The 23,569-nt window shown below is 52.5% G+C and overlaps 9 protein-coding genes across 9 annotated transcripts; 4 read left to right on the top strand and 5 right to left on the bottom strand.

The window, feature by feature from the left end:
• Positions 1 to 304: 304 nt before the first annotated feature.
• Positions 305 to 1,808, top strand: Z519_11713 (uncharacterized protein; the record flags this gene model as incomplete). The annotated part of the gene is made up of 4 exons (XM_016769424.1): positions 305 to 686; positions 897 to 1,030; positions 1,143 to 1,174; positions 1,307 to 1,808. 4 exons carry the CDS (start codon positions 305 to 307, stop codon positions 1,806 to 1,808), a joined length of 1,050 nt encoding a protein of 349 aa, XP_016614408.1.
• Positions 1,809 to 2,542: 734 nt separating this feature from the next.
• On the bottom strand, positions 2,543 to 4,868 carry Z519_11712 (uncharacterized protein; the record flags this gene model as incomplete). The annotated part of the gene is made up of 2 exons (XM_016769423.1): positions 2,543 to 4,785; positions 4,850 to 4,868. The coding sequence occupies 2 exons, from the start codon at positions 4,866 to 4,868 to the stop codon at positions 2,543 to 2,545; spliced, it is 2,262 nt and encodes a 753-aa protein (XP_016614407.1).
• A 1,094-nt stretch (positions 4,869 to 5,962) lies between these two features.
• On the top strand, positions 5,963 to 6,959 carry Z519_11711 (uncharacterized protein; the record flags this gene model as incomplete). Its single annotated transcript, XM_016769422.1, has 2 exons — positions 5,963 to 6,674; positions 6,787 to 6,959. 2 exons carry the CDS (start codon positions 5,963 to 5,965, stop codon positions 6,957 to 6,959), a joined length of 885 nt encoding a protein of 294 aa, XP_016614406.1.
• Positions 6,960 to 7,751: 792 nt separating this feature from the next.
• Positions 7,752 to 10,718, bottom strand: Z519_11710 (uncharacterized protein; the record flags this gene model as incomplete). The annotated part of the gene is made up of 1 exon (XM_016769421.1): positions 7,752 to 10,718. The coding sequence occupies one exon, from the start codon at positions 10,716 to 10,718 to the stop codon at positions 7,752 to 7,754; it is 2,967 nt and encodes a 988-aa protein (XP_016614405.1).
• Positions 10,719 to 12,934: 2,216 nt separating this feature from the next.
• Z519_11709 (tubulin alpha chain) lies at positions 12,935 to 14,608 on the top strand (the record flags this gene model as incomplete). The annotated part of the gene is made up of 5 exons (XM_016769420.1): positions 12,935 to 12,946; positions 13,095 to 13,153; positions 13,216 to 13,523; positions 13,582 to 14,280; positions 14,334 to 14,608. The coding sequence occupies 5 exons, from the start codon at positions 12,935 to 12,937 to the stop codon at positions 14,606 to 14,608; spliced, it is 1,353 nt and encodes a 450-aa protein (XP_016614404.1).
• A 601-nt stretch (positions 14,609 to 15,209) lies between these two features.
• Positions 15,210 to 16,895, top strand: Z519_11708 (uncharacterized protein; the record flags this gene model as incomplete). The annotated part of the gene is made up of 1 exon (XM_016769419.1): positions 15,210 to 16,895. One exon carries the CDS (start codon positions 15,210 to 15,212, stop codon positions 16,893 to 16,895), a length of 1,686 nt encoding a protein of 561 aa, XP_016614403.1.
• Positions 16,896 to 18,209: 1,314 nt separating this feature from the next.
• On the bottom strand, positions 18,210 to 19,517 carry Z519_11707 (uncharacterized protein; the record flags this gene model as incomplete). The annotated part of the gene is made up of 1 exon (XM_016769418.1): positions 18,210 to 19,517. One exon carries the CDS (start codon positions 19,515 to 19,517, stop codon positions 18,210 to 18,212), a length of 1,308 nt encoding a protein of 435 aa, XP_016614402.1.
• Positions 19,518 to 20,338: 821 nt separating this feature from the next.
• Positions 20,339 to 21,251, bottom strand: Z519_11706 (DNA-directed RNA polymerase; the record flags this gene model as incomplete). Its single annotated transcript, XM_016769417.1, has 7 exons — positions 20,339 to 20,383; positions 20,432 to 20,624; positions 20,679 to 20,742; positions 20,794 to 20,880; positions 20,933 to 21,029; positions 21,079 to 21,183; positions 21,240 to 21,251. 7 exons carry the CDS (start codon positions 21,249 to 21,251, stop codon positions 20,339 to 20,341), a joined length of 603 nt encoding a protein of 200 aa, XP_016614401.1.
• Positions 21,252 to 21,552: 301 nt separating this feature from the next.
• Z519_11705 (uncharacterized protein) lies at positions 21,553 to 22,035 on the bottom strand (the record flags this gene model as incomplete). Its single annotated transcript, XM_016769416.1, has 1 exon — positions 21,553 to 22,035. The coding sequence occupies one exon, from the start codon at positions 22,033 to 22,035 to the stop codon at positions 21,553 to 21,555; it is 483 nt and encodes a 160-aa protein (XP_016614400.1).
• Positions 22,036 to 23,569: the final 1,534 nt, after the last annotated feature.

Below are 23,569 nucleotides of genomic sequence, written 5' to 3'. Positions count from 1 at the left end.
ATAAGAGCAAGTATTCCATCCATCTACCGTCTGTTTATCCATCTACATCCATCCATCCATCCATACACCCCTTTTTCTGATCTTTTGGCCGTCCATCCTGGGAGCAACCTACTGCCGTAATCCTGCTGTTGCAAGATTCATCAACCTGAAAGAACCCAGCGCAAGGCCGTCATCTCCTCTTACGCCATACCCAACACCCTCTCAAAGAATCTTGCACGAGTTTCTTGCGGGCATAACCAGCACCAGCACCAGCAAGAGCAAGAGCAAGAGCAAGAGCAAGAGCAGCCGTCAACCACCAACCACCATGTCATCCCATTCTTACAAGGTCCTGACCCCCTCGCAAGTCTCGCATTTCATGGAGCACGGCTACGTGGTGATCCGGGGATGTTTCAGCCGCGCCGCCTCGGACGAATGGACCCGTGATGTGTGGACGCGGCTGGGGATGGATCCCAACGACAAGACGACGTGGACGCGCGAGCGGACAAACATGCCGGAGCACCGACGGCTGAAGGTGGCCGAGTTCGCGCCCAGGGCGTGGGATGCAATCTGCGACCTGGTCGGCGGCGAGGAGCGCGTTACCGATAAGAGCAAGACCTGGAGCGACTCGTTCATCGTCAACTTGGGCACGCCCGAGGGCGAGGGCAGGGAGTATGCTCCCAAGGAGCTCGAGGGGTGGCACGTCGATGGTGAGTGAGTCAGCACGAGTACAAAGTCCTCTCTTCATGGCTTGCCTGGACTACCGTTGCCCAGCGTGAAGCCTACACAGGTGCTAGAGCAGTTACACAAGTTGGGCATCCCATCAGCTGTGGCAAGGCGTTCATCAAGGTGGGGAGAGGGAGAGAAAAGAGCCATTCATTCCTGACTGACCCTGACAAAACACGGCGACGCATACATAGGTGACTTCTTCATCCACTTTCTCGACTCTCCGGAACAAGCCTTGCTGGTCATCCCCTTGTTCACCGACATCCTGCCCAACGGCGGCGGCACATGGATCTGCACCGAAGGACCTGCAAGAATCGGCCAGTGGCTGGTATGTACTGTTAGGTCCCCTATTACCCCAGGAAAAAAAAAAAGGGCAGGAATAAGAACAGGATTGGAAACACGTACAGAGTACCAGGCTTACTAATATCGTCTACGCACAGTATGACCATCCCCAGGGCGTCACACCGCACATGTAAGTCCCGACTGTTCCCCAGCTAAACCCTTCCACCGAAATCAAATGCAATTCAAAGAATGCCTACCGGTGGCCAAATAAAACCTCTGTATATATATTATCCCCCAGCTCACAGGCGGGGAATAAAAACAGGATGCCAGTCGACTCGCCGACGGAGTCGGACCCGGGTCTCAAGTTCTTCAACGACACAGTCCAGAAGTGCGCGGCGGCGTCGTTCCACGAAATGACGGGCAACGTGGGGGACGTGATCCTGCTGCATCCCTTGATGCTGCACTCCGCGTCCAAGAACGGCCGGCGGCTGGCGCGCATCATCACCAACCCGCCCGTGAGCCTGAAGGAGCCGTTCAACTTTGACCGCGATGCCGACGCGGGCGACGGGGGGTATTCGCTGGTCGAGCTCAAGACGATCCGCGACCTAGGCGGCCAGGACAAGCTGCGCGGGTGGAAGATCCAGGGGGAGAGAAAGGCCGTGGTGCCCGAGAGGCTGCGCGTGCAGGCCAAGTGGATGGAAGAGGAGAACCGGCGGCTGAGGGAGAGCGGTGTCGAATATAAAGACCGCACCCAGACCGAGGAGATGGTCCTGGAGCAGGCAAAGGGGCTGAAGCCAAAGATGGAGAGCGTCGCGGTGGCTTGAAGCTTGAAGCCCCTTGGTCGGACAGGCAGCGGCAAGGAATGAGATTTCCCATCCACCCCCCGGGGGGGAGGCGGGGAAAGGGGACTATTCTCGATAAAAGATGCCAAATCCTGAGTAGACCGTCGATGAGGATGAAAATGGCAGGTCGTAGGGTTGATCCGCTGAGGACAGACCGCAGTTACTGTCACGATGGATTGCTACCTGAGCCTGCTCAGTCGGTCACTTGCAACAAGGAGATGCAGCGGGATCGCATGATGGCAAACTGATATCTAGTTTCGCATTTCCATTCCATACTACCTGGATTATCTCTCGGGGCTGATTTTTCTGTTTCACTGTGGGAAGCATCAAGCCACCACTCTCCCAATGCCATATCTACCCGAGTCTCTCGGTCTCTACCATAGTTCTCAATCATCAATCCCCCCATTCCAATCTCTCAGAGTCCAGAGGTCCAAACGACCTCAAATATCTCCGGTCCTCGAAACCAGACTTCAAGATATTGTTTCCTTGTCGATGGCGGTAATGATTGGAAACCCCAACAGCACTTGATGTTCGACGTTGGCGTGGAGTGGTGACATGATGGATTTTGGTACAAAGCACAATATCCTCACTGCAAGAAATGAGTTTGGATGCGTGTAGGCGCAGACACCTGGAGGTTTCTTTCCGTGAATGTTGAGCGCTGGGTTGGATGAAGAAGTGCATGTTCAGTCATCGACCGAGCCAGACTCGGTTCTGTCCTACCACCCATTTGCCTTCCCATTTGTAGGCCAGTCTCTCCAGGTACCGTTGGAGCCAGGCCCATGTCTTCCATGCGCGGCGGCAACAAACGGGAAGCCACCATCGTGCCCACGATCAAGCAAGATGGAATTGTTGGGCAATATGATGACATCCTCAACATAAGCAAGTACGATCTGCAATCTCGAGGCATCGCGAACCGTCCCATCCCACATTTCGCGACAAAGGGGAATGTTCCATTCGTTGACGCAAGGGATGGGGTCTCTGAAGATGCAGCTGCAGTAATAGTCGCACCACGTCACACCCTGATTTTGCACGGTGGAAGTTCGCATGACGGTCATGTTGTAACCACAGAAGTACCCCAAATCCGATTGCTGGCAGAAGCTAGGCCCGTCCTCTACATTACCGCAGTTGAGAGCGAACCTGCTGGACTGACTCGGAACACCACTCGGAGGAGCAACCGCGGTAGTGCCTGGAATCTCAATTCCAGTTGCCGCTATTTCCTTGTGTACTGAACGCTTGCTATCGTCAGCTGAGGCCTCTTGCTCTGATCGTCTGCGTTTACCAGCTTCACGAGCGAGCGGATTCGAGCATCGACAGCCGTGAGTGCATTCAGGAATATCAGTGCCATTGTGAGTGGGAGTTCGCAGGGTAGTGTGCGCCAGAGGCACACATGAATAGCCTCCATTTCGGCAGTAGAGAGTGAGAGATTCGTTGTGTCTGCCATGTGACCAACAGGTCATACCGAAAGGATCAAGGTTATTGGTCATGGGGGCCGTTGTGATATCGTTTGCTCGAGGCTCCAGGTTGATTCTTGTCTTCGAAGGCAATGACAAAGCAGACGCACGCTTTCCTGGCGTCGCCGGACAAACACAACCTGCTTGACACTCCTGAATGACCTCCATATGCTGTAAGACCCAAACTGGCCCAGGCCCACAATCATAGCCGTGCTTCTTGCAGTAGTCGGTCAAAGAGACATCAAATGACCAGGTGCCTTTGATTACCCCGTTGTTCGAACTACAGCCAAGTACAAGGTCTTGGATGGTCACTCCGCTGGGTGTCGGGGAAGGCCGGATTAAATCGTGCTCTATGCCTTCACGCTTCCAAATTGCCGACGGGCAGCCACAAGCGCCATCACATTTCTTAATGTCCTTCGTGCCGGGCTGCCGTGTTAATGTGAAGATTGCTCGTGCAGGGTCGCTAACGCACGAGTAGCCATGCTGCGCGCAGAACCTGGTCAAGTTCTTGTCATATAGTAAGTCGCCAGTGAAAGGAGACACTTCTGTAGAGGAAAATTTGCAGATCATCTGCTGCGGGTCGACTGATGCTGTAATGGAATCTCTCGCAACTAATTTGCGGAAGTCCAATGTACCATTGGGGTAGATATGTGCGTCGTTGACATCTCCCAGAAGAGTGCCATTGGCCAGATAGACCTGCTTTCCTTTGAGCAGGCAGGTAGTGAGAAGCGCTGCATTTGGAAAGCATTGAATCCTCGGTTTTGTGTTGAAGCACCAACAATTCTCTTCGCACCAGTGTTCACCGGTGCTTTTGCGGTTCAGAGCACCGTTCGATGTGCAGTAATACTCGTACGACGTACCACACCAGGCAGTGTGCTCGCGGTCCTGGCATAGCAACGCGTAATCATGGCGTTTGGCTATTTCTTTGGTGGGCGTCAAGTCTAGAGAGATATTTCCGAGGGCTTTGGGAGGCGTAAAATCTAGAGAGCCATCTTCGAGGACTCGAGCGTCCGAGAGGTGACCAAGAAAAGTGCCATTGTCCGTGTCAACGACCATGTTATCTTTGACCGCACAATTGAGCATGTTGACATACTTGTAGCACGGCTTTGGGGAGATGGAGAAACAGGCGCAGTATTGGTCGCAAGCCTTCTCTGCCTGCTTCTTGTGTTTCACCCGGCCATGTGAGTCGCAGTAATAGTCATGTACCGATTGCTGGCATAGTCCTGTGAGGGTGCGGTCGACACAGACTAAGGCGTAGTCATGGCTGAGTTCTGTATCACGCTTGACAGCTGGCTCGGAGGGGACGATGTCGCGTGAAGGACGAACAGCAACCTCATGGGAAGCTGTGACAGTGGGAGCATGATGACCATGGTGAGAGGTGGGCGTATGAGACCAGTGGCTGACGACAGAGGTGTGACCTTTGGTGCGTTGAAGAGGGCCAGCATTGAGGAGACCAGTGAGGAAGCAAAGAATGGTGGTGAAATAGAGTGCGGTGGCTTGAGGCCAGCCTGCAAGCAATGTCGCGTTAGCCATTTCCACTGTGTCCTGGCCGTGTCCTGATCACGGACGTACCTTTCATCTTGACCTGCATGACGGTGATCAAGCAGCTGCTAGGAGCCCCTGACCTCAGAGAACTGAAGGGATTCAAAGAGCACTGGTAGTGCAGATCAAGAGATGTTGATGACTGGTGCGAAACAACGACTTGGTGGAGAAGAAGCGACTGATGGAGAGGACTGTGAAGGACAAGGTGAAAGGAAGGAGAGAAGGAAGGAAAGAGTTGTGGTCGTAGGTGGAAGAAGTGAGAGAGCCGTCACTTGGCGAAGGAGTCACTGGCATGATATTCCCTTCCTCTGTCTTCGCCAGTCTGTCACCTTTAGGTCTGGCAGCGACATCAAGCTGAGGAAATAGTGAACTCATCCAAACTCATCTTGGCAAACCAAGTCCCTCGGCCTCATTCCACTTACTGCCTTGCACCAGAGAGTGTGTCCCACCTGCCTCTGTCCCTGGCGAAGAGCTCTCCTAGCCTCTAACACGGTGAAGGCTATCATGTTGGGCGCTCTTCGGCTCCGTAGTTGAGCCGTATCTTCATTGTCTGCCATCGCACTCTCTTGTCGCTCGCTAGCTCACGCTCTTCCTCTAGTAGACTCTCTTCCCCAAGGCTCGCCATGTTGGATGTGTTGCCAGCGGCACCACCATCTCTCAGATGCCGCTGATGATATGTACCAGCACATGATCGATGGGACTTCCATCCGAGTACAATCATCCACCAGCCTAGCCCGTAATGCTGCTCACTTAGAGGCCGGCTGCCAGTACTGTAGCGTCGCCGACGTCTTCCCTTCCATTCAGCCAAAATCTGCATGGCTGCAGCCTTGCCCTAGAAGACAAAGGTTGTCTGCCTATGACTGGAAGGTGTGGAGAGTACTAACCCGGTAAGAGACCTAAAAGGCTCCGGTTGATGACCGGACTCTTTCCGACCAGGGGCCCTGAAAGTAGAGTGGCAAGGCAAGTTAGATAATCCATCTCTGGATTGTATAGTTTGGTCAGCATGCCCAAGGCTATATATTGCGTCTAAGTCCTCACCTCTGCGTCCACTTTATTTCAAGGAGCATTCTTCAACCTTCGGACCAAACCTCGGATTCCGGCACTAGTATCCTAAATCTAAATCTATCAGCACCTGTAAGAGCTATGGGCGACGCTGCTGCTACTCCCTTCCCATCTCCCTTCAAGGGCTGGCACAATGATACTTACCAAAGTATTGACCCTTCACGTCCCGAGCTCTCACTTGAAGGGAAGACGGCAATCGTGACCGGAGGCGCTGGTGCAATCGGCTCTGCTATCGTCAACGCTTTCGCAAAGGCGGGCATCAGTCTCATCGGCATCGTAGGACGCACACAGAAGACCCTGGATGCCACCAAGGCCAAATTTGAGTCCCAGTATCCAAATACCAAGATTGTTGCCACGGCCGCAGACACAGCTTCTCTCTCAAGCGTCGAAGCTGCATTCAAACTCATCCAACAACAAGCCAAAAAACCCATCGACATCTTCGTCCACAACGCCGGCCATCTCGCCGAACCGTCAACAATAATTTCCTCCGATCCGAAGGAATGGTGGACATCATTCGAAGTCAACATCCTCGGAGCATTCCACTCTGTTCGAGCCTTCATCCCTGTGGGATCTCCAACAGCGACAATCATCAACGTCTCCACGGCTGGAATCCACGTGCCTACGGCCATCGTCGCCGATTTGTCAGCGTACACCGCCTCGAAACTGGGAGCGCTTAAGGTCTTCGAATTCGTCCAGAGCGAGCACTCGGACCTGCATGTTGTCAACATTCAGCCGGGCGTCATTTTGAGCGATATCAACCTCAAGCATGGGGTCATGGCACCCATGGATACGCGTAAGTCACTCAACCCCCGCGGTTTTGCTGCATACACGGGCCAAAATTTGAACTCCGCCCCGCTCGAACGCGTCTGATATCCACATTGCTGACTTTAACTCTGTAATACTAGCGGACTTGCCGGCTTCATTCACTGTCTGGGCATGCAGCCCTGAAGCCAAGTTCCTAAAGAACAAGTTCGTCTGGGCGAACTGGGACGTGGACGAAATGAAGGCCAAAGCTGGCGAAATCGAAAATTCGCCCGCTTTCACAATGGGACTGCTGGGGTGGCCCGTGCTGTCTTGAGTAGCCCGTACCTGTGACCGGGCGCATAACGTAATATCGCTCCCTTTGAACAACCGTCGGGGCTGACGCGAGCAAATGAAAAACACGGTTGGCGAGAAAGGCTGGCTGCAGAGCTGAAGACGTTGACAGATATGTTTCCAATCTTGAAATGCGGACCCTCTCAAGCTAGTCTCTATTTACTCTATCATCGTACATCAGACGTCGAAAGAAGGGAAACTAATTAGGACCTGCCGTTGGAGGAGCGAATCAAGCCAAGCCCACTAGCCGGATCCAGGCACCCAGGAGACGCGCTGTACGCGCTGTTTTAGTCAGACAAGATCGCGAGGTCGATACTTGATATTGCCAACGGTCTAAAAATTCGTCCGAAAGGGAATTGGTTTCCTAATAGGGGCGAATGATTGGAAACGTCTCACTCATTTAGCGACCTCTATTTCGACCGAGATTCGGAATCAGGAAACAGAACCATTTTCGCGGCCTTTCGGATTTGTCAGTGGCCAAAATTTCGTCCGTTCGTAAGCTCTATCTATATCGTGATCACCGTGTAGTCAAAGCAGACCACCTCCTAATGTGTCTATATAGTTTTCAAAGGGGAGAAAGCGAGAAAGTACAACCTCGAATCGAGTTTGGCTCGAACTCGAAGGCACATGCAAAGCCGGCTCAGTTGGCACCTCCGCCTTCCAAGGTGTGACTTTTATTTCCAATAAAGCAATCATTTTGACGCCCAAAAATCCAGGATATGTAGGTCCCGATGGCCCAATTCCCCCCCAAAGGGCCATGTACGCCTGTAACTTCTTAATGCTGGGGGCTGGAAGAACTCTCTCCCAACCTTTTCATTTCAAAATCCTCTGCTCTGCTGCTCACTGGGACCATGGCCGGGAATGGCTCCTTTTCGTTGGAGCGCGAGGTAGTTATAGAGTCCACGCGGACTGCCTGTGAGCTGACTTTGCCAGATCTCGCATCCAGAGGGCCAGCGGATGGCAGGGGTGGAGCTTGGCCCTCCTCTGCCAATGAGTCGCGTGGAAGATCAATGCTTCTGCCCGTGCGATTAAAGCGACTCAAGAAGCGATTGCGATGTGTCTCGGTACTGCTGATCGAGGACCGATGGTGGCCGCCCTGGGATGCCCTGGAATTACCGCCGAAGCTCTGAGTGGTCGAGCGCCGTAGAATCCCGCTCATCATGTGACCGTCCCGAGAAGTCGATCTTCCGTTGCCTTCTCGATCTTGGGACTCTGAAATCCTTCGCTCTTCATCTATCCGGTTGGATTCTCGAATCACCTCTTGGAATTGCGGGCGACTCCGGTCTTCGTAGACATCGGATAATTGCTCTCCTGAGCTGACGTCTTTCATACCGAGCGAAAAATCCACTCTCTTGGCCATGGCCGACAAAGACTCGCCTCTAGGTCGTCCTAGCTGACCAGTACTGGGCCGTCGTCGCATAATGGAAGGATATTGAAGCGGAGGCGCTGCAACTGCTGGCGTTTGATGGATTGGATCGCCGGTGATAGTCCCCGAACTGTGGCCAGGGTGCAGATCATGGTCATTTCCGCCGACGAGAGGTGGAGCACCAGGAGGCAGTTGCATGAAGTACGGGACGTCTGGTCTCCAACCAGCTTGGTTACGACGAGGTCCTTCAATCCCGATCTCCTGCATTGCTACCATCAGAGCGCAGATGAATTTGTTGCGTCGCTGAAGACGAAGTAGCTCATTTTGCCAGTTTGATTTGTAAAAGAACACAACGTTCAGAGTGAGAGAATACGCTTCGGTAACCTCTCTAAGTTCAGTCAAGATATTGCCCTGGTACTCACGCTTTTCTGATCTGACAAATTCGAGGAGTGAATTCCGCAAGGCCTCGATCTGATCCAGAGTGGTACCAAACCTAATGACGATAGGGACAGCCTCAGCAAGACCTCCAGAGCGCCGCATGTTCAGGATGAATAACGTGTTAAGGTATGAGTTCGGGGCTTGGACAATGTGACCCTCCATTTTCTTGAATTCCGTGTACAGCAGCGAGATCTCTTTGACAAAGTAATCATCTCCTTTGAGCGATGACCCGGTGTTGCCGTAGATCGAAACTCGATCTCCAACATCAAACGGGTGCTTGACGAAGACAAAGATGCAGGACTGCAGGAACTCTTGGGCTGTGGCGGAGAATAGCCAGGACAGAGCGAGCACGGCCGAACCTGCAGAAGTCAGGACTCCAGCTGCCGAGGTGGAAATGAGAGAAATGAGGACCAAGAGCGTGACGACGCCGACGATGAAAAACAGAACATCGTCAAGCTTGCTGACGACGGAGTCGAGATCCTTCAGAGAAGCAGTGATTGATTTCCGTTCCCTTCCGATCTCGACGCAGACCGCTTCCAGTTCTTCCATGGAGATATCTCCGTTCATGTCTTTGTCGAACATGCTGAAAGCAGCTTCCGCTTCGTCGTCATTGTCAAAAGCCGCTTTAAGGTCTTCCGAAGACACGGTTTCGAGGCCCTCTCGCACAAACGTTCGATATAGGCGTCGAGCTAGAACCTGCGACCCGCTGGTGCTGTGGAGGAGGGTCAAGACAACCTGGGAAGGGTGACCACTCTTGGCAACCTTTTTCCCAGTAAAATCACCCGCGACGGTACCAGCCACATCACCTACTTTGACAAATGCCTTGGTGAGAGCTTCCTGAGCTTGCACGGCGTACATAGCCGGTGTTTTTGTCCCGGACCCAGGCTCCAAGTGTTTCTCCTCGAATTCTGCGTCTTCCATGGCGATTTTGGCCTTGGAAAAGATGTATAGTTTTGTCAAACTGCCGATCTGGAACTTGTTGATTTCGATGCGGTCGGCGTAGGTTCGCAAGTGGAAAGAAATTGCGATCAACTGAATTATGATCTTCTCGATGAAATTCAAGGTGGCACCAACAAATACGGAGATGATGACCTTGTTGAGAACCTTTTCCCAATGCTTGGTTTGTTTGGACCCATTTACATGGTGGTTTGTCATGGTGGGCAAGAAAGATATCTCAACACCGAGCCACCAGAAGAAGATTGTCGCTGGGAGTTCAAGCGCTTTGCCTAGATCTCGCCACTTTTTGGCATTGTTGGTAAACAGGCTCGAGATCAGACCGAGAGGGTAGGGGATCATCATGGCAACGATGCGGCCGGCCCAGAGAGTCAACCAGATGATTTCAAGCCACACTCCGAACCAGATCAAGTCGACACCACCAACACTTGCATGCTCGGCCGCAGGGAGGAAGGCTCCGACAAGAATGGGGATCAGGAGGAGGGCAAAGACCGGGACGATGTAGGTGAAGTAGCGAATGACGAAGCTAGAATGATGGATGTACTTGAAGAATTTGGCAATCTTAGTGCTGGGGTTTTCAGGTGGCTTGTAAATGGCGGCACGTTCGTGGATAGGGTTGGTAGCCGTATCAAACTCATCGAGGGGTTCGGGTGCTCTTGATCGGGATCGATGAAGCTGTGTCGAGTTCCGGCCGCCTTCTGATTGCCGTTCTTCTATCGACGTGAGCCGTTCAGCTCTCTGCACGGCGAGTTCATCCTCAAGACGGTGAGCCTCCTCTCGTGCCTTGCTAGGGGTCCGCGGGTCATCAAAGCGTGCACTTGTATCCCGACGCTGTGTTTCCACCTTCAATCGGTCGTGTAATTGTTTGCTGTCAACGGAATCTTCCTGTCTGTCATTTTCAACAGCCGTGCTATCGTCATCGGAAGGTCTCTGGCTGGAAGGGTTGAAGTCGAATCGAGGCCGTTCTTCCGCGGGGGTGGTCATATTGGATAGAATCGAGGTGGATTGGGACGGGAAAGGAGAAGAGCCCGGAATGCCAACTTTGGATAATCCCCCTCTTCACCCTCAAATATCATACATCAGACGCCAGTGGGTCTCGAGACATGTAGCGAGCGTGTGGGTGTATATGACGCAAAGAAATGGGTTATCGATGCCGGGTAAATGCTGTCACACAGTCGTGAAATGTGAAACTGGGGAAATGATCTGTCTGAGAAGAAATATCAAAGAGGGGCAATGCCAGTCTATAATGTCTAAACGAAGGTGTATAAGAGGAACGATACTGGGTAGAAGAAATTGCATCCGTGACGGAGGCCGGCCTGCTGCAAGGGCTCCCCTCTTTCCCTTTATGCATGCTGCAGCATGTCGACTTGGGACGCGTACCATTATTTCTCCTTGTACTCTACATATCTGGGTATGGTCCAGAAAATAAGCAACAGGCAAGATGGGATAGATACCGCGAAAACAGGGCCGACTGACCGGGATAGGCAGCCTTGGCTCTTCGGGACAGGTTTCTGGTGGGTCGTGAGAACGCCCCAAGAACTCCACCCACACCATCGGTGGGGCCTACTACGAAATAAAGAAACAGGTGGGTGCCCCCCTAGGCATACGGGCGGCATTGGCCACCGCCCAAGCCGCCAATCGGGCCGCCCAATCCAGATTTTCAGAGGCTGTTGACCCCTGGAAAGCCGCCCACGAGAAATGTTGGTGTTGTTTCCCTTGCTGGGAATTTTCTGATGGGCGAGTTGAGTCCCATCCCTGTTGCATCATTCTTCGCCGTCGCCCATGTTTCACAACAACCCACCCGTCGATCGGCCAAATCGCGTTGCCGTCTCTAGATATTCTCACTCAATGATCGAGATCAAGACCGAGTATTTCGGGCAAGTGCAGACCTGAGCGACCGAGGGATCCAATTCTTGGGCCGTGCATAACTGTACCCCGTTGTGCAGGCGGTGGTTCTGCTGCCAGCGTCTTCCGAAAGAGTGAGTGCCCCCTAATGAACAGTTGGCCGTTGTTGGCTGGGGGTCGTTCTCGTTCCAAGCGAGGTCAGGTCCCCCAGCAAGATTGACTTCGGTTATTGAGCGATAATCAATAACACTGCAACTCCCCAAAACTCCCCTCATATTCAAATGTTAAGTCAGCCGCACCGAGACCAGCTGTCTTCAGCTCGCTTAGAATTTAGACACATCTCTGCAGTCATAGAACGCTTTGTTTCATGAAGCCATGCAGAACATGGCTGGTACTATTTGAATCAAGTGGTTTAGCATTTTGTGGCTTTTTTGATGAGCATGTGCCGTGCTCTGACCAAAATTTTATTTGGGCCGCTTATCAGTGTGAGGCGTCAACGCCGTTACGCCGCCAGTGATGGTCGTTAAAGCCTTGTTTCATCTTTGACATGTGCTTGTTCTCAAGAGGCTTTGATTTGCTGAGCTCTTATCAATGCGATGGTTGCCGTCAAAATCGACAGCTCTGAAACAATGTGAACAGCCAGCCAGCCTCGTTGAACCACTCCCTCAGCACTAGCGAATGGAGGAACGAAATAACAGCTCCAGGAGGGGAGGACAAAGGGGAAGAACAAAGCAGATTGATGGCCAACAATATCTCGTAGATCCACGAGATTCAGATCACGAGGCTGTTGAATCCAAACTGCATCCGAGGCTCATTAAAAGTTCACCGTTGCTGGAGATCATAGAAAGATTCTTCACCGACCTACTTGTACGGAGCAGCAGATGGACTTGTCTCGGTCATGTGTTTGTGTATCACGCTTAGCTCACCGTAGCCTGGCCGTACGAGGAATTCATCGTCGGCGACAAGGGCCAGACCTCCTGAATTGTTGCTGGAAGATCATGGACTAAAGCCATAGCATACAAGGACCGTACTTGGAGGCAAGGAACCCAGAAGACACTGCAGGTAGAGGAGGAGCGGAAACAGCTGCAGGTACCGAGTAATAACGTGGACAGAAAAGTGAATGCGCACGCAGTTTGTGGTTCTTGGCTTGTTTATCCCGTTCCGTCTTCCCCAATAGGACGCGCCAATCGTAAATTGATACACACCACTTGACCATCCGCGCACTTTAGGCTTCATCCTCTCCTTGACCTCGTCCTTATCCTGTGCATCGAAATTCCTCGTACAGTATCAGCACTGGATAGACTCGCGTCCTCTTTGTCCTTGTCTCTGTATTACGCTCACAGAACCTCCACAGAATGCACGGGGAGGTAAGTCCGTCTGCTTTTGTTTTTTGTGTACCCCTCCATTGTTCCGTGCCCAAAACCAGCTACACCACCCCAGCCGCCTCTACGCAGCCATCTATCGAATCCATCATAGCTCCTCTCTTACGACGAAGCATACTGATCTTCTCGATAGGTTTGCCACCTGCATATTGGGCAGGCTGGTACTCAGCTTGGCAACGCCGCATGGGAATTGTGCGAACCATCCCTGCGCCCACCGCTACTTTGAAATCACCATCGCTAATCTCCTCATCCAGGTATCTTCTCGAACACGGCCTGAAGGCTGATGGTCGGCCTGACCCCGATGCCAATGTTGGTGATGCTGGAGCCTTCGAAACCTTCTTCACCGAGACCAGCAACAACAAACACGTCCCTCGGTCCATCTTCGTCGATCTCGATCCGTCTCCCATCGATGAAATCCGAACCGGTAAATACAGACAACTCTTCCACCCGGAACTCTTGATCAGTGGTAAAGAAGATGCCGCAAACAACTATGCTCGAGGTCACTACACTATCGGCAAAGAACTCGTGGATGATGTTTTGGATAAGATCCGTCGTGTCGCAGGTGAGGAATGACACGGTCTACTATGAGGAGATGCCGAGGAATTCTAACCGTTTGCAAGACAACTGTTCATCCCTCCAAGGCTTCTTGATCTTCCACTCATTTGGGGGTGGTACGGGATCCGGCTTTGGCGCCCTTCTCCTCGAACGGCTCTCGGTCGACTATGGCAAGAAGTGCAAGTTGGAATTCGCCGTGTATCCGGCTCCCCAGGTCTCGTCTTCTGTCGTCGAACCTTACAACGCCGTTCTCTCCACCCACAGTACCATTGAGCACGCTGATTGCACATTCTTGGTGGATAATGAAGCTGTGTACGATATCTGCCGCCGCAACCTAGATATTCCTCGACCCGACTATGAGCATCTAAACCGCCTCATTGCCCAAGTCGTCTCCTCCGTCACGTCAAGTCTACGCTTTGACGGTGCTCTGAACGTCGACCTGAATGAATTCCAGACCAACTTGGTGCCGTATCCTCGCATCCACTACCCGCTCATCAGCTATGCTCCGGTCGTTTCCACCAAGCGTTCCTCCCACGAGAGCTTCAAGGTCCACGACCTGACACTACAGTGCTTTGAACCAAACAATCAGATGGTCGTTTGCGATCCTCGCAACGGAAAATACATGGCTGTTGCGTTGCTCTATCGGGGTGATGTTGTCCCGCGCGATGCGAATGCCGCCATTGCTTCCCTCAAGGCCAAATCAAGTTTCCACTTGGTTGATTGGTGCCCTACTGGGTTCAAAGTTGGCATCAACTATCAACCTCGTGAGTCTATCGCCATAGTTTATTTGGTCCGTTTTGCTAACACCCTACTTTAGCCATGCCTGTCCCCGGCGGCGAGCTTGCCAAAGTCGACCGGTCCGTCAGCATGCTATCCAACACTACCGCCATCGCCGAGGCCTGGAGCCGACTTGATCACAAATTCGATCTCATGTACTCGAAGCGAGCGTTCGTGCACTGGTATGTTGGCGAAGGAATGGAAGAAGGCGAGTTCTCCGAAGCCCGGGAGGATCTAGCGGCATTGGAAAAAGACTATGAGGAGGTTGCCAGCGACAGTCTGGAGGCTGAAGACGAGCCGGGCGCTGAGTATTGAGTGATTCAACCGGCACAGGTAATACGACAACGACATGAAGTCGGCGGAACGTCCTCATTTGCGACCACACAAATACGATCAATTGGCGGATCACAGGGCTACAAGTTATTCGAAGTATGAATAACACCCTATGCTCTTGGACTAGAGAAGTGGAATGTTGACAATTGTGCGCGGAGTGAACGAGACCCACGATATGAAATCATGAGACGAGTCACGGCAGCGGGGATGTTGATAGCACAGACTGAAAATCTTGATTGGTACTATGAGATATTGGAGTTTCGAGGAGCGGAGACGCTGTTCATAAGACTGCGAGTTGATGGTGGCCCTTTAGGTAGCGAATGAAAATCATCTTGCAATAATCTGCCGAGAGGCTGAGCATCTCCCCCACAGCCTCGTTCGACGAGCCTTGCAGATTTCAGACACGTGACTCGGTTGGAGGCACCTCAAGGCACCTCCACGTCAGTATGTGAACAATCCTCTCTTCCCACGGTGCTGGCTTCCAGATACTGAGATCTCATTGCGAGTCCATTGCAGAGTCTCGTATACACATAATGGCCTTCCTCATTTCTTTCGCCCCATGATCACCATGTTCGGGTCCACCATGTCCCTCGTGAACCCCCCTCCTCCTCCGCAACAACGACCAGCCCTCTATCGTTCTCTGTCACATACCAACGCCTCCAAGCAGGATGCTGCCTCATCTAGGGAACCCCCAGCCGCAGAGCCGAACTCTCGACCTGCGCGACCGTCTCATGTCAGATCAAGATCCTATCTCTCACCTGCCGACCCTAAACCACGCAACATCATCACCCTCCCCGCTGCAACCAGTGCGTTCGAAAAGACAGCATCACGCCTACACCTGCCAGGGTCCTCGCATCGACATCACAATCACAAACACAAAGACCACCGTCCCAGCAGTCATCAGCACTCACAGTCGCACTCGCACATATCGCACCACAGTAATGATTCCACGCATAGCCTCCCTTTCAGACGGCACCGCCCAACCCAGTCCGAAGCACATGCTCCCCGTCGCTTCGCTTCAAAGGAGGCTCTCTCCACGCTCCCGCATCTAGTCGCAGGGCTCAACGCCGAACGGGAGCGGCGCACACACGCGGGAAATATACCCAATCCAATAAATCCGACAAACCGTAGCGCCGGCAGCAGCAATGGTACTAACCATGGGGCTATACATCCCTTTGGTCCTTCCGGCGCCCTGTCCAGCGACTTCCAAGCCGGCGGCCGCTACGATTACGATGCTTCTGGATTTCCTGAACTTCGCCGGCGTGCGACATCGGACCCTGCCTCTCGTGACAAACTCTCCCGCCCAACTCCGGCGCATTCCCTCCGCCCCAAGACCTCTTTCGAAGAAGCCCTCGATCGTGGTGACGCTGCCCGTGTCGCCCGACGCATACACGTCAAAGTTGAAGATCTCCAGCGCCGAGACCAGGAACTCCGGCTGGGTGAAGAAGAACTCCGCTCGCGCGTTGCTGAGATAACATCCACCGGGGTGGAGATAACTCGTCGATTAGACTATGGATACTATAACTTGCTCGAGAAAGTCGGAAACCTCGTCAGCATGATTGGTAGTTTCCAGTCTCTAGCACGACAGAGTGGGACATTGATCGGGAACTTTGAGCGCGAAAGTAAAAGGGTAGATGAAGATACACGTCGACGCGTGAAGACTTTACAAGGGGGATTCGAGACTAGGCAAATTAAAGCTAGGCAATTGGCAGAGCGTGGAGAGAAGGCGAGCAGGAGGGCGAAAGAATTATCCGCGCGACTGGAGAAAGCTCGCGCGAAAGTGGAAGAATGGGAAAACCGGGAAGAGAAATTCCGCAAGGCATGGGACCGCGTATGGGGCATCGTCTGGTGGACAAGCATTGCGGTCATTGTCATTGTGGTAGCAGTGGTGCTTGGCAAGGAATGGTATTTCCATGGAGATCCCGTGAAGGCTGGGTTGAGACAGCACGGAGAGGGTAACTGGAACCGGAGTTTGAGACTGGGCGGGACAGCGGGGGGCCAGGAGAACGAGAGACGCCTTCGACTCGGCGGCCACGACGGCGGTGGCAGAGGGGAGATCAGCGAGACAGACCCCAAAGAAGAACAGCCGCTGAATGTGCCGAACGACGTGAGGCAGATTCTCCTGGGCATCGCCGAGAGGAATCACATCAGGAAAAAAGCCTTTCTGGAGGTTCCCAGCATTGTCTATGGAACCCCTCGCTTGACCACAAGTACGGAGGAGGAGCAGTGCCATGAGGACCCGAGACTGGCCAAGCTCGACGAGCTGTGATCTCAGCTTCTGACCGACCAGCCCCAGCTTCAGCCGCAACTTCCTTCACGAGTGTACATTACTGCGTGCTCATGTATGCCGGCACATAAGGGTATAGGTTGGGATGGACCAACAGAGCACGGCACGGACGTGAGCGAATGGGATGGGATTCCACAGGTCTCAATCTCGATCTCGGTCTCGGTCTAGAGCTGCTAGGGTAGGATCTGAACTTCGGAAAGGAAAAGGGCAAAAAGCGATGACGAAACCTCGCTTACAACCCGTTAATACACCTGTATCTGCTTCTCGATGTTATTTTGTCGGATGTTTGAAAAAGAGATACCCCCCTGCCGTTTGGTTACTCGCGGCGAACAAGCGGTTGATATTTGAAAGAATATATATATATACCCTTTTATTTCTTGCCTCCTCCATATGTGTCAGAATATCAAGGACCGGGGACATTAACATGCCCGACCCCTCCTGTCACGGGCCTCCAGGTCTCAGGTACATAATTAACCTCGTCCTGACTGGGCCTCTAGTAATCAACCCACAAGGTCAATCCTCTAGATTTCTGACAATATGTAGGGTCACTGAAGGTGATTTACGCCAAAAACATCCTCCCACCCTTCCTTCTGCAGAAAGGTAGAGGCGCGTGAAGCATCAGAATCGTTGGGACGCTGAGTCTATGCAGTATAATGTGAGAAAGACGACCGAGACCTCCCCCTACGTATGTAACGTACAAGCAAGAGTCCCCTGCATCCTCGGCAGGGAGAATACCACGGTTCAAAGCCCGTTTTCCCGTCTAGGAACGCCAGCTGGTTTTGATCCAAGCGGCTGGAATATATCCAACTATTTCCATCAGAGACATTTCTCGCTGGAAGACGACGATTTCGCTGCTGCGCCGTGTTCGATTTAAATAAATTGTCCGACGAGTTAAACCGCCCGAGACATTGAAGGGACATGAGCTCATCTTGTTGAGAGATGACAGAGGTATCCACGACGGGAGTGGCTAGGGCTGCCGTGATGACAATGGCGATAGATGAATGTCGCCCACGCCTTTACCCCTATTTTTGGTCTGACATTGAAAGCAAAATTTCTGCGTAGAAGGCCGAGTATGAGCGACATGACGCCACAAGTAGGCAAATAATCGCAGGGAGCTGCGACTTAACGCGTCCTCAACACTGTTGTGCATGTCCCTGGCAGCAAGGCTGCCCCAGCGTTAGCCCAGCAATTGTTCAATATGAACATGGAGAGTAATAAACAGGGCGCAACAGAGTCTCAGAGATCCAGTGGAATAAGCGTTTCCGGACGGATAAGTCATGATGGCGCCATAGAGAATCATCTGCTTGTTCCATTGACACCATTGAAGATCTTAGGTCCAATAACGGCTTTCTCTAATGCCTGCAAGACGTCCTTCTTGAGGTCGTCAGCATCCTCGACGCCACAGCTCAGTCTGACAAGATCGTCAAACACGCCAATAGCCTCACGTTGCTCTTTGGGGATGCCCGCATGGGTCATAGCACTGGGAACCTCGCAGAGACTTTCGACGCCTCCCAAGCTCTCGGCTAGGGTGAAGATTCGTGTCTGTTGACAGAATCTTTCTGCAGCAGCGTGCCCACCTTTGAGTCGGAAACTGAGCATCCCACCACCCATGCCTTCGCGATGCTGCTTAATGGCGATCGCTCTCTGCTTGTGAGAATCCAAACCAGGATAGTTCACGGCAATCACAAGTGGCGAGGCCTCCAGCGCTCGAGCAACAGCTAGCGCGTTCGTGCTTGCCTCTCTTGCTCGTAGATGCAGGGTCTTGAGCCCTCGGTGGGCGAGCCAGCAATCGAATGGCGAAGGCACAGCTCCGATGGCATTTTGGAGAAAGGTCAATCGCTCTTTGAGTTCGTCCGAATTGAATGCAGCCACGCCCATAACCACATCTGAGTGGCCGTTGATGTATTTTGTCACAGAGTGCACCACAATATCGGCTCCATGATCTAGCGGATTCTGCACGTATGGTGACAAGAATGTATTGTCCACCACGACCAGAATGCCGTGTCGGTGGGCAACTGAAGCAACGTTCCTGATGTCGACCAGGCTCAGTGTGGGATTTGAAGGACTCTCGATCCAGATCAGCTTTGTTTGCTCTCTGATCAACTCTTCAACGTCCAGTTCGATGGAGGGAGAGAATGTAACCTCGACTCCGTGTGCCAGTGCCACTTTTGTGAAATATCGATGGGTGCCACCGTAGACATCCGAGACAGATATAACATGTGAGCCCGAAGCGAGTGACTGTAGAATTGTAGCTGTTGTAGCTGAGCCCGATGCAAATGCCAGAGCGAATCTCGCGTGTTCGAGTGCAGCCACAGCCTCTTCGAAATTGTCCCGGTTCGGGTTGGCGCTGCGGCTGTACTCATACAGTCCAATAGGCTTGCCCACAGCCGTTTGTGCAAAGGTGGTAGACAGCGAGAGAGGCTCGATGACGGCGCCTGTGGAAGGGTCTATGGGTGCGCCAGCATGGACAGCAAGGGTGCCAAAATTGTAGACGGGGGAAGGGGCTCGAGCAGGCGTGACGATGCCGCCATCCTCGTTGGTCAAGATGCGCTCGTTGGGTCTAAGAGGACGAGGCGAGAGAGGGACGTGGACGGGAACAGTCATGACGGCCAGGGAGATTTGATGCTCTGTGCTCTGTGCTCTGTTACAACACGACAGCAAAGACGAAAGTGGTGTGTTTGTTTGGGGGGGGGCGGGATCTTGCTGCGGGGTTCAACAAAAATGAGCTGGCGGTGAGAAGGAGAATAGGGACGAGAACAGGAACAGAGAAGAGGGAGAGGTTATGTATTTGGACAGCACTTGATCATCTTGTTTGTAAGAAGAGCCATGATTTTTGGTCAGCGGCCCCAATTAGTATTATTATCTGGTGGAATTCTCTCGTTTGGCTGGCGAGTCATCTACAATATCATCAATCCAAAAAAACCAACGGGCAAGAGATGACGTGCTTTTGGGGGGGATCCAAGAATCACCCAGCGAGACCAGCTCGCCAGGCACCATCCAGGCACCACCTGGGCAGTTCTGGAAGACTAGGGGACCCCTACTTGTGCGCTCCGAGGCTCCGCCGCATGTGCCTGCCAAAGGGCGTGGCGAGTGATGACAAACGCATTCCAGGGGGCAACGTGGTTTGTGACACCAGAACTGCACCAATTCGCCGCTTAAACGCGGTTTGCCTCGCCAGGTGATCGCAGGTCTGCTTGGACAACTACGGACACCGGTTGCTCTTGTCTTCGCCGATAGGCCATATCCGTAAGAGCGGTAAGGACATTGAGAAAGCCATCAGGTCGTCGGGCGTGCTTGGCGGTTGAGTCTGGTTAGCTCAAGAACTCGGCCACCAAAAGCCTTCAGACAATGTCGACGGGAAGCATAGCCTTGTCCAACAAGCATATGCATGCGCACAACCACGTTCAATCGGTTGCAGCTTCGTGTCACCACCAGTCAACACCACCCAACCCAGGCTCGCCCATTGATGCCTGAATCAGTTAGAGAAACTCCCTCGGCCCATGATCTGGATAACTTACCTCGATAGAGTAGGGCACTCTGTGCTCTATCACCGTCTCCGGCTCAGGCTCGCCCGGTTTCCTAATCTTGGGCGGTGGCGGTGCATGGTCATTCCACTTTTCGGCCTCGACTCGCACGTTGACTATGGTGCCTTCATCCAAGTAGATGGGGTCGCCTTCAGTCTCCCAGACCCAAGTCTTCTCGGCCTCGTTGCTGGGACGGTTTCAGTATGAAGTTCGTACTTGTTGGCGCCTTGGTTCGACTCACTAGACACAACCCTCGAAAAGCATGGTCGGTGGGACAAAAATGTCGTCGAAGAATCGTGTCGTAACTTGAAGTCATGGTTTAGCTCGCTCGTTGACAAGTGAGGTTTATGACTTACTTCGAATGCCTTCAGGGGTACATTTCTGGATAACGCCGGTAATGATCTCGCCTTTGAAAGGTCGAAATACAATCATTCGGAACTGGACTTAATTTTCCATCAGCTCAGAAGACACCGCCAAGGCGAAATCCCCGTATACCGTTCACATTGGCATTTCCCGTGCCATGACCGATCAGGCCATCAGAAGCTTTCAGCAGATCATACATGCAAATGCACAGCCCGACCTTTTGCACAATCTATCACTTTGGTCAGAAACTGCAGCCCGAGTGTGTCAGAATAGCAGACTTTGTTTGAATATTTCTCGTTGATGCGATCTTCAAGGTCTTGTCGGGTAATTTGATTGTTCACAAATCCATGCGGCGGTATCTGGACCAGATCGTCGAAGGTGGTCTGCTAAATTAGTTTTCCCTCTGTCCCGGACCCGCGGAGCAGTGAAGTAACCGTACGAGGATGAACATATTGCTACGTTATACGCAGGAGGTTACGTGATTGCGACTCGGACGGGACGAGATGTAGCATATTCTGGATCTGGAGCGTAAAATTGTGTACTGGAAAGCTCACAATAACGATACAGTGAGGCGCATGGGAAAAACTTTCTCAACTTGTTACATCGACGAGGCTTTTGAGGGAGAATCCAATGTGACGCCGCTTTTAGAAGGTCTTGGCGGTTCCTCCTGAAAACGAATATCGTTCCCTCGACCACTTCCAACCTTGGCCTTGCAAGTCCCAGCAAACTAGTCCGCTAATGACACCAGCGTCCTACGCTTTATATCCCACCGTCCGCAAAAAAGCCTTGCGCTTCGCAATATCCGCTTCCCCTTCGATGCCTTTGGGACTGAAGCCGTCCACAACGCCTAGGATTCCCCGTCCTTGCTCTGTCTGTGCCACAATGACCTCCACGGGATTAGCCGTCGCGCAGTAGATACGGCAAACTTCAGGAACGGCGCGGATGGCGCCGAGGACGTTGAGAGGATACATATCGCGTAGGAAGACGATGAAACTATGGCCGGCCCCAATGGACATGGCGTTTTTCTGGGCCAAGGCGACGAGCTCCGGCTCGGTTCCTGAATAGCGGATTAAACAGACGTCCGACGCTTCGCAGAAGGCGAGGCCGAATTTGGCACCCGGGACAGCATTGAATATAGCTTCATGAAGGTCTTCCACCGTTTTGATAAAATGGGAGTGGCCGAGGATCAGATTGAGGCCTTGGGGATTATCGATGAGGACAGTTTTGAGTTCCATGTCTTCCGGCTGTGTTTTGCTCTTGGGAAATTGATCACTCTGTTGTCCGTATTAGTTCTGAAGAGTGTGTTGACCGGCCTTATTAACCTGACTGGTATCCAAGTAAAGTCGATCAGGTGATGTTCAACTCTCACCTGTTTTATGTCATGCCGCCATAGGCTTCGCTCGGCACCATCTTCGAATCCACGGTCGCGTGACGGACTGTCTCTGATGAAGGAGGTCTTTGCATGGCAAGAACACGGTTGTGAGCGGTTTCAATTACTTGTCCTCGCTCCGTTTCCATTCTGTTCGGTCATTACATTCTGTCGTCTAGGTCCCCAGAAATGAGGATGTTGTCCTTGGTCTGGCTTCAGGGTAGTCTCACATGGCAGTTGAGGCAGCAATCCTTTGATATCAGTCGACGAGTTCTTACTCCATGGTCTGTGAAGAGGATGTAATTTCCAGAGGAAACTGTGTTCTGTCCAGGAGCAACTGTGAAAGCGGAAGGTGAGCTGGGCGCGAGCAGAGTGGCGAGCAATTCGGTCAACATTAACGCAGACAACCTTTGTACCTCAAAAGTGAGGAACAGAACGGTGCACTTTACCACGAGAACAACCGACAGGCACAGCAAAGATCCAGATGGTACCAGCATCGGGTCCATCAATGTGTGTTATGAAGCTTCTCCTCCAGCCACGAAAGTACAATCTCACTCGTAGCCCCAACACTGGAAAATACAGCTTCTACGGACCCTACGCAAGGAATCTTTGAAGAAGGTCACCAGATCCCAGCGCGATTCCCGAGCACCGAACGAAGCCCCAACACAAATCAAGATGACAGTTTAGGTTGAATGCAGTCCACTCAGGATTACAACATAGCCCTCGACCAAGGAAAGGACCCTCATGCTCAACCCATGGTTAGGTCTTTCGCGTCGGTATGAATGATATATGTACGCCATTTGCATGTCTTGATCCTGTTAATCATAACGAGCCACGATAGAACGAATCTCCATAACACGAAATTTTACACTCGTCAATACCGCCACGAATGAGCTCTATTGTGGCCAGATACGACAGTTTGAAAGTCTCAACGATACTCGTTTCACGACCACCGGCATCTTGAAAGCTTTCGCGCTCCTTTGCGCTCATGGTGTGGCGGAGTTTTGGATCATTCAACAAGTCGCGCCTGCAAGCTCTGATGAAGACATCCCTCACAGATTCTTCCATGTCATCGTCCTATTTGAAAGCATTATACCGGTCGCCAGCACCAGGAGAGATGTGTGCGACGATATTTTGCCGTCGTGCCCCGAGCTCCTCCGTGGCGCCGATCAGATTTCTAACGACGTGGTGGACGGGGGGCTTCCAACCCGCGTCGGCATGGCCGATTATGCGATTACATGGGTTATACAAGGAGATTGCTGGGCAGTCCGCGCCTTGCACAGCGATCAGGGACCGAGTTGCGATTGCGTCGTATGCGACAGGCTGATAAGTCTGCGTGATCGGCACCAAGGTCTGTGATGTCGGGTGCGTGACCCATTCGAAATCTTCCTGCTTGATGG

This window comes from Cladophialophora bantiana, assembly GCF_000835475.1.
Source record: "Cladophialophora bantiana CBS 173.52 unplaced genomic scaffold supercont1.23, whole genome shotgun sequence".
NCBI classification, from domain to species: domain Eukaryota; kingdom Fungi; phylum Ascomycota; class Eurotiomycetes; order Chaetothyriales; family Herpotrichiellaceae; genus Cladophialophora; species Cladophialophora bantiana.
The sequence above is the reverse complement of the archived record's forward strand: the minus strand, read 5'-3'. Positions and strand labels throughout refer to the sequence as shown.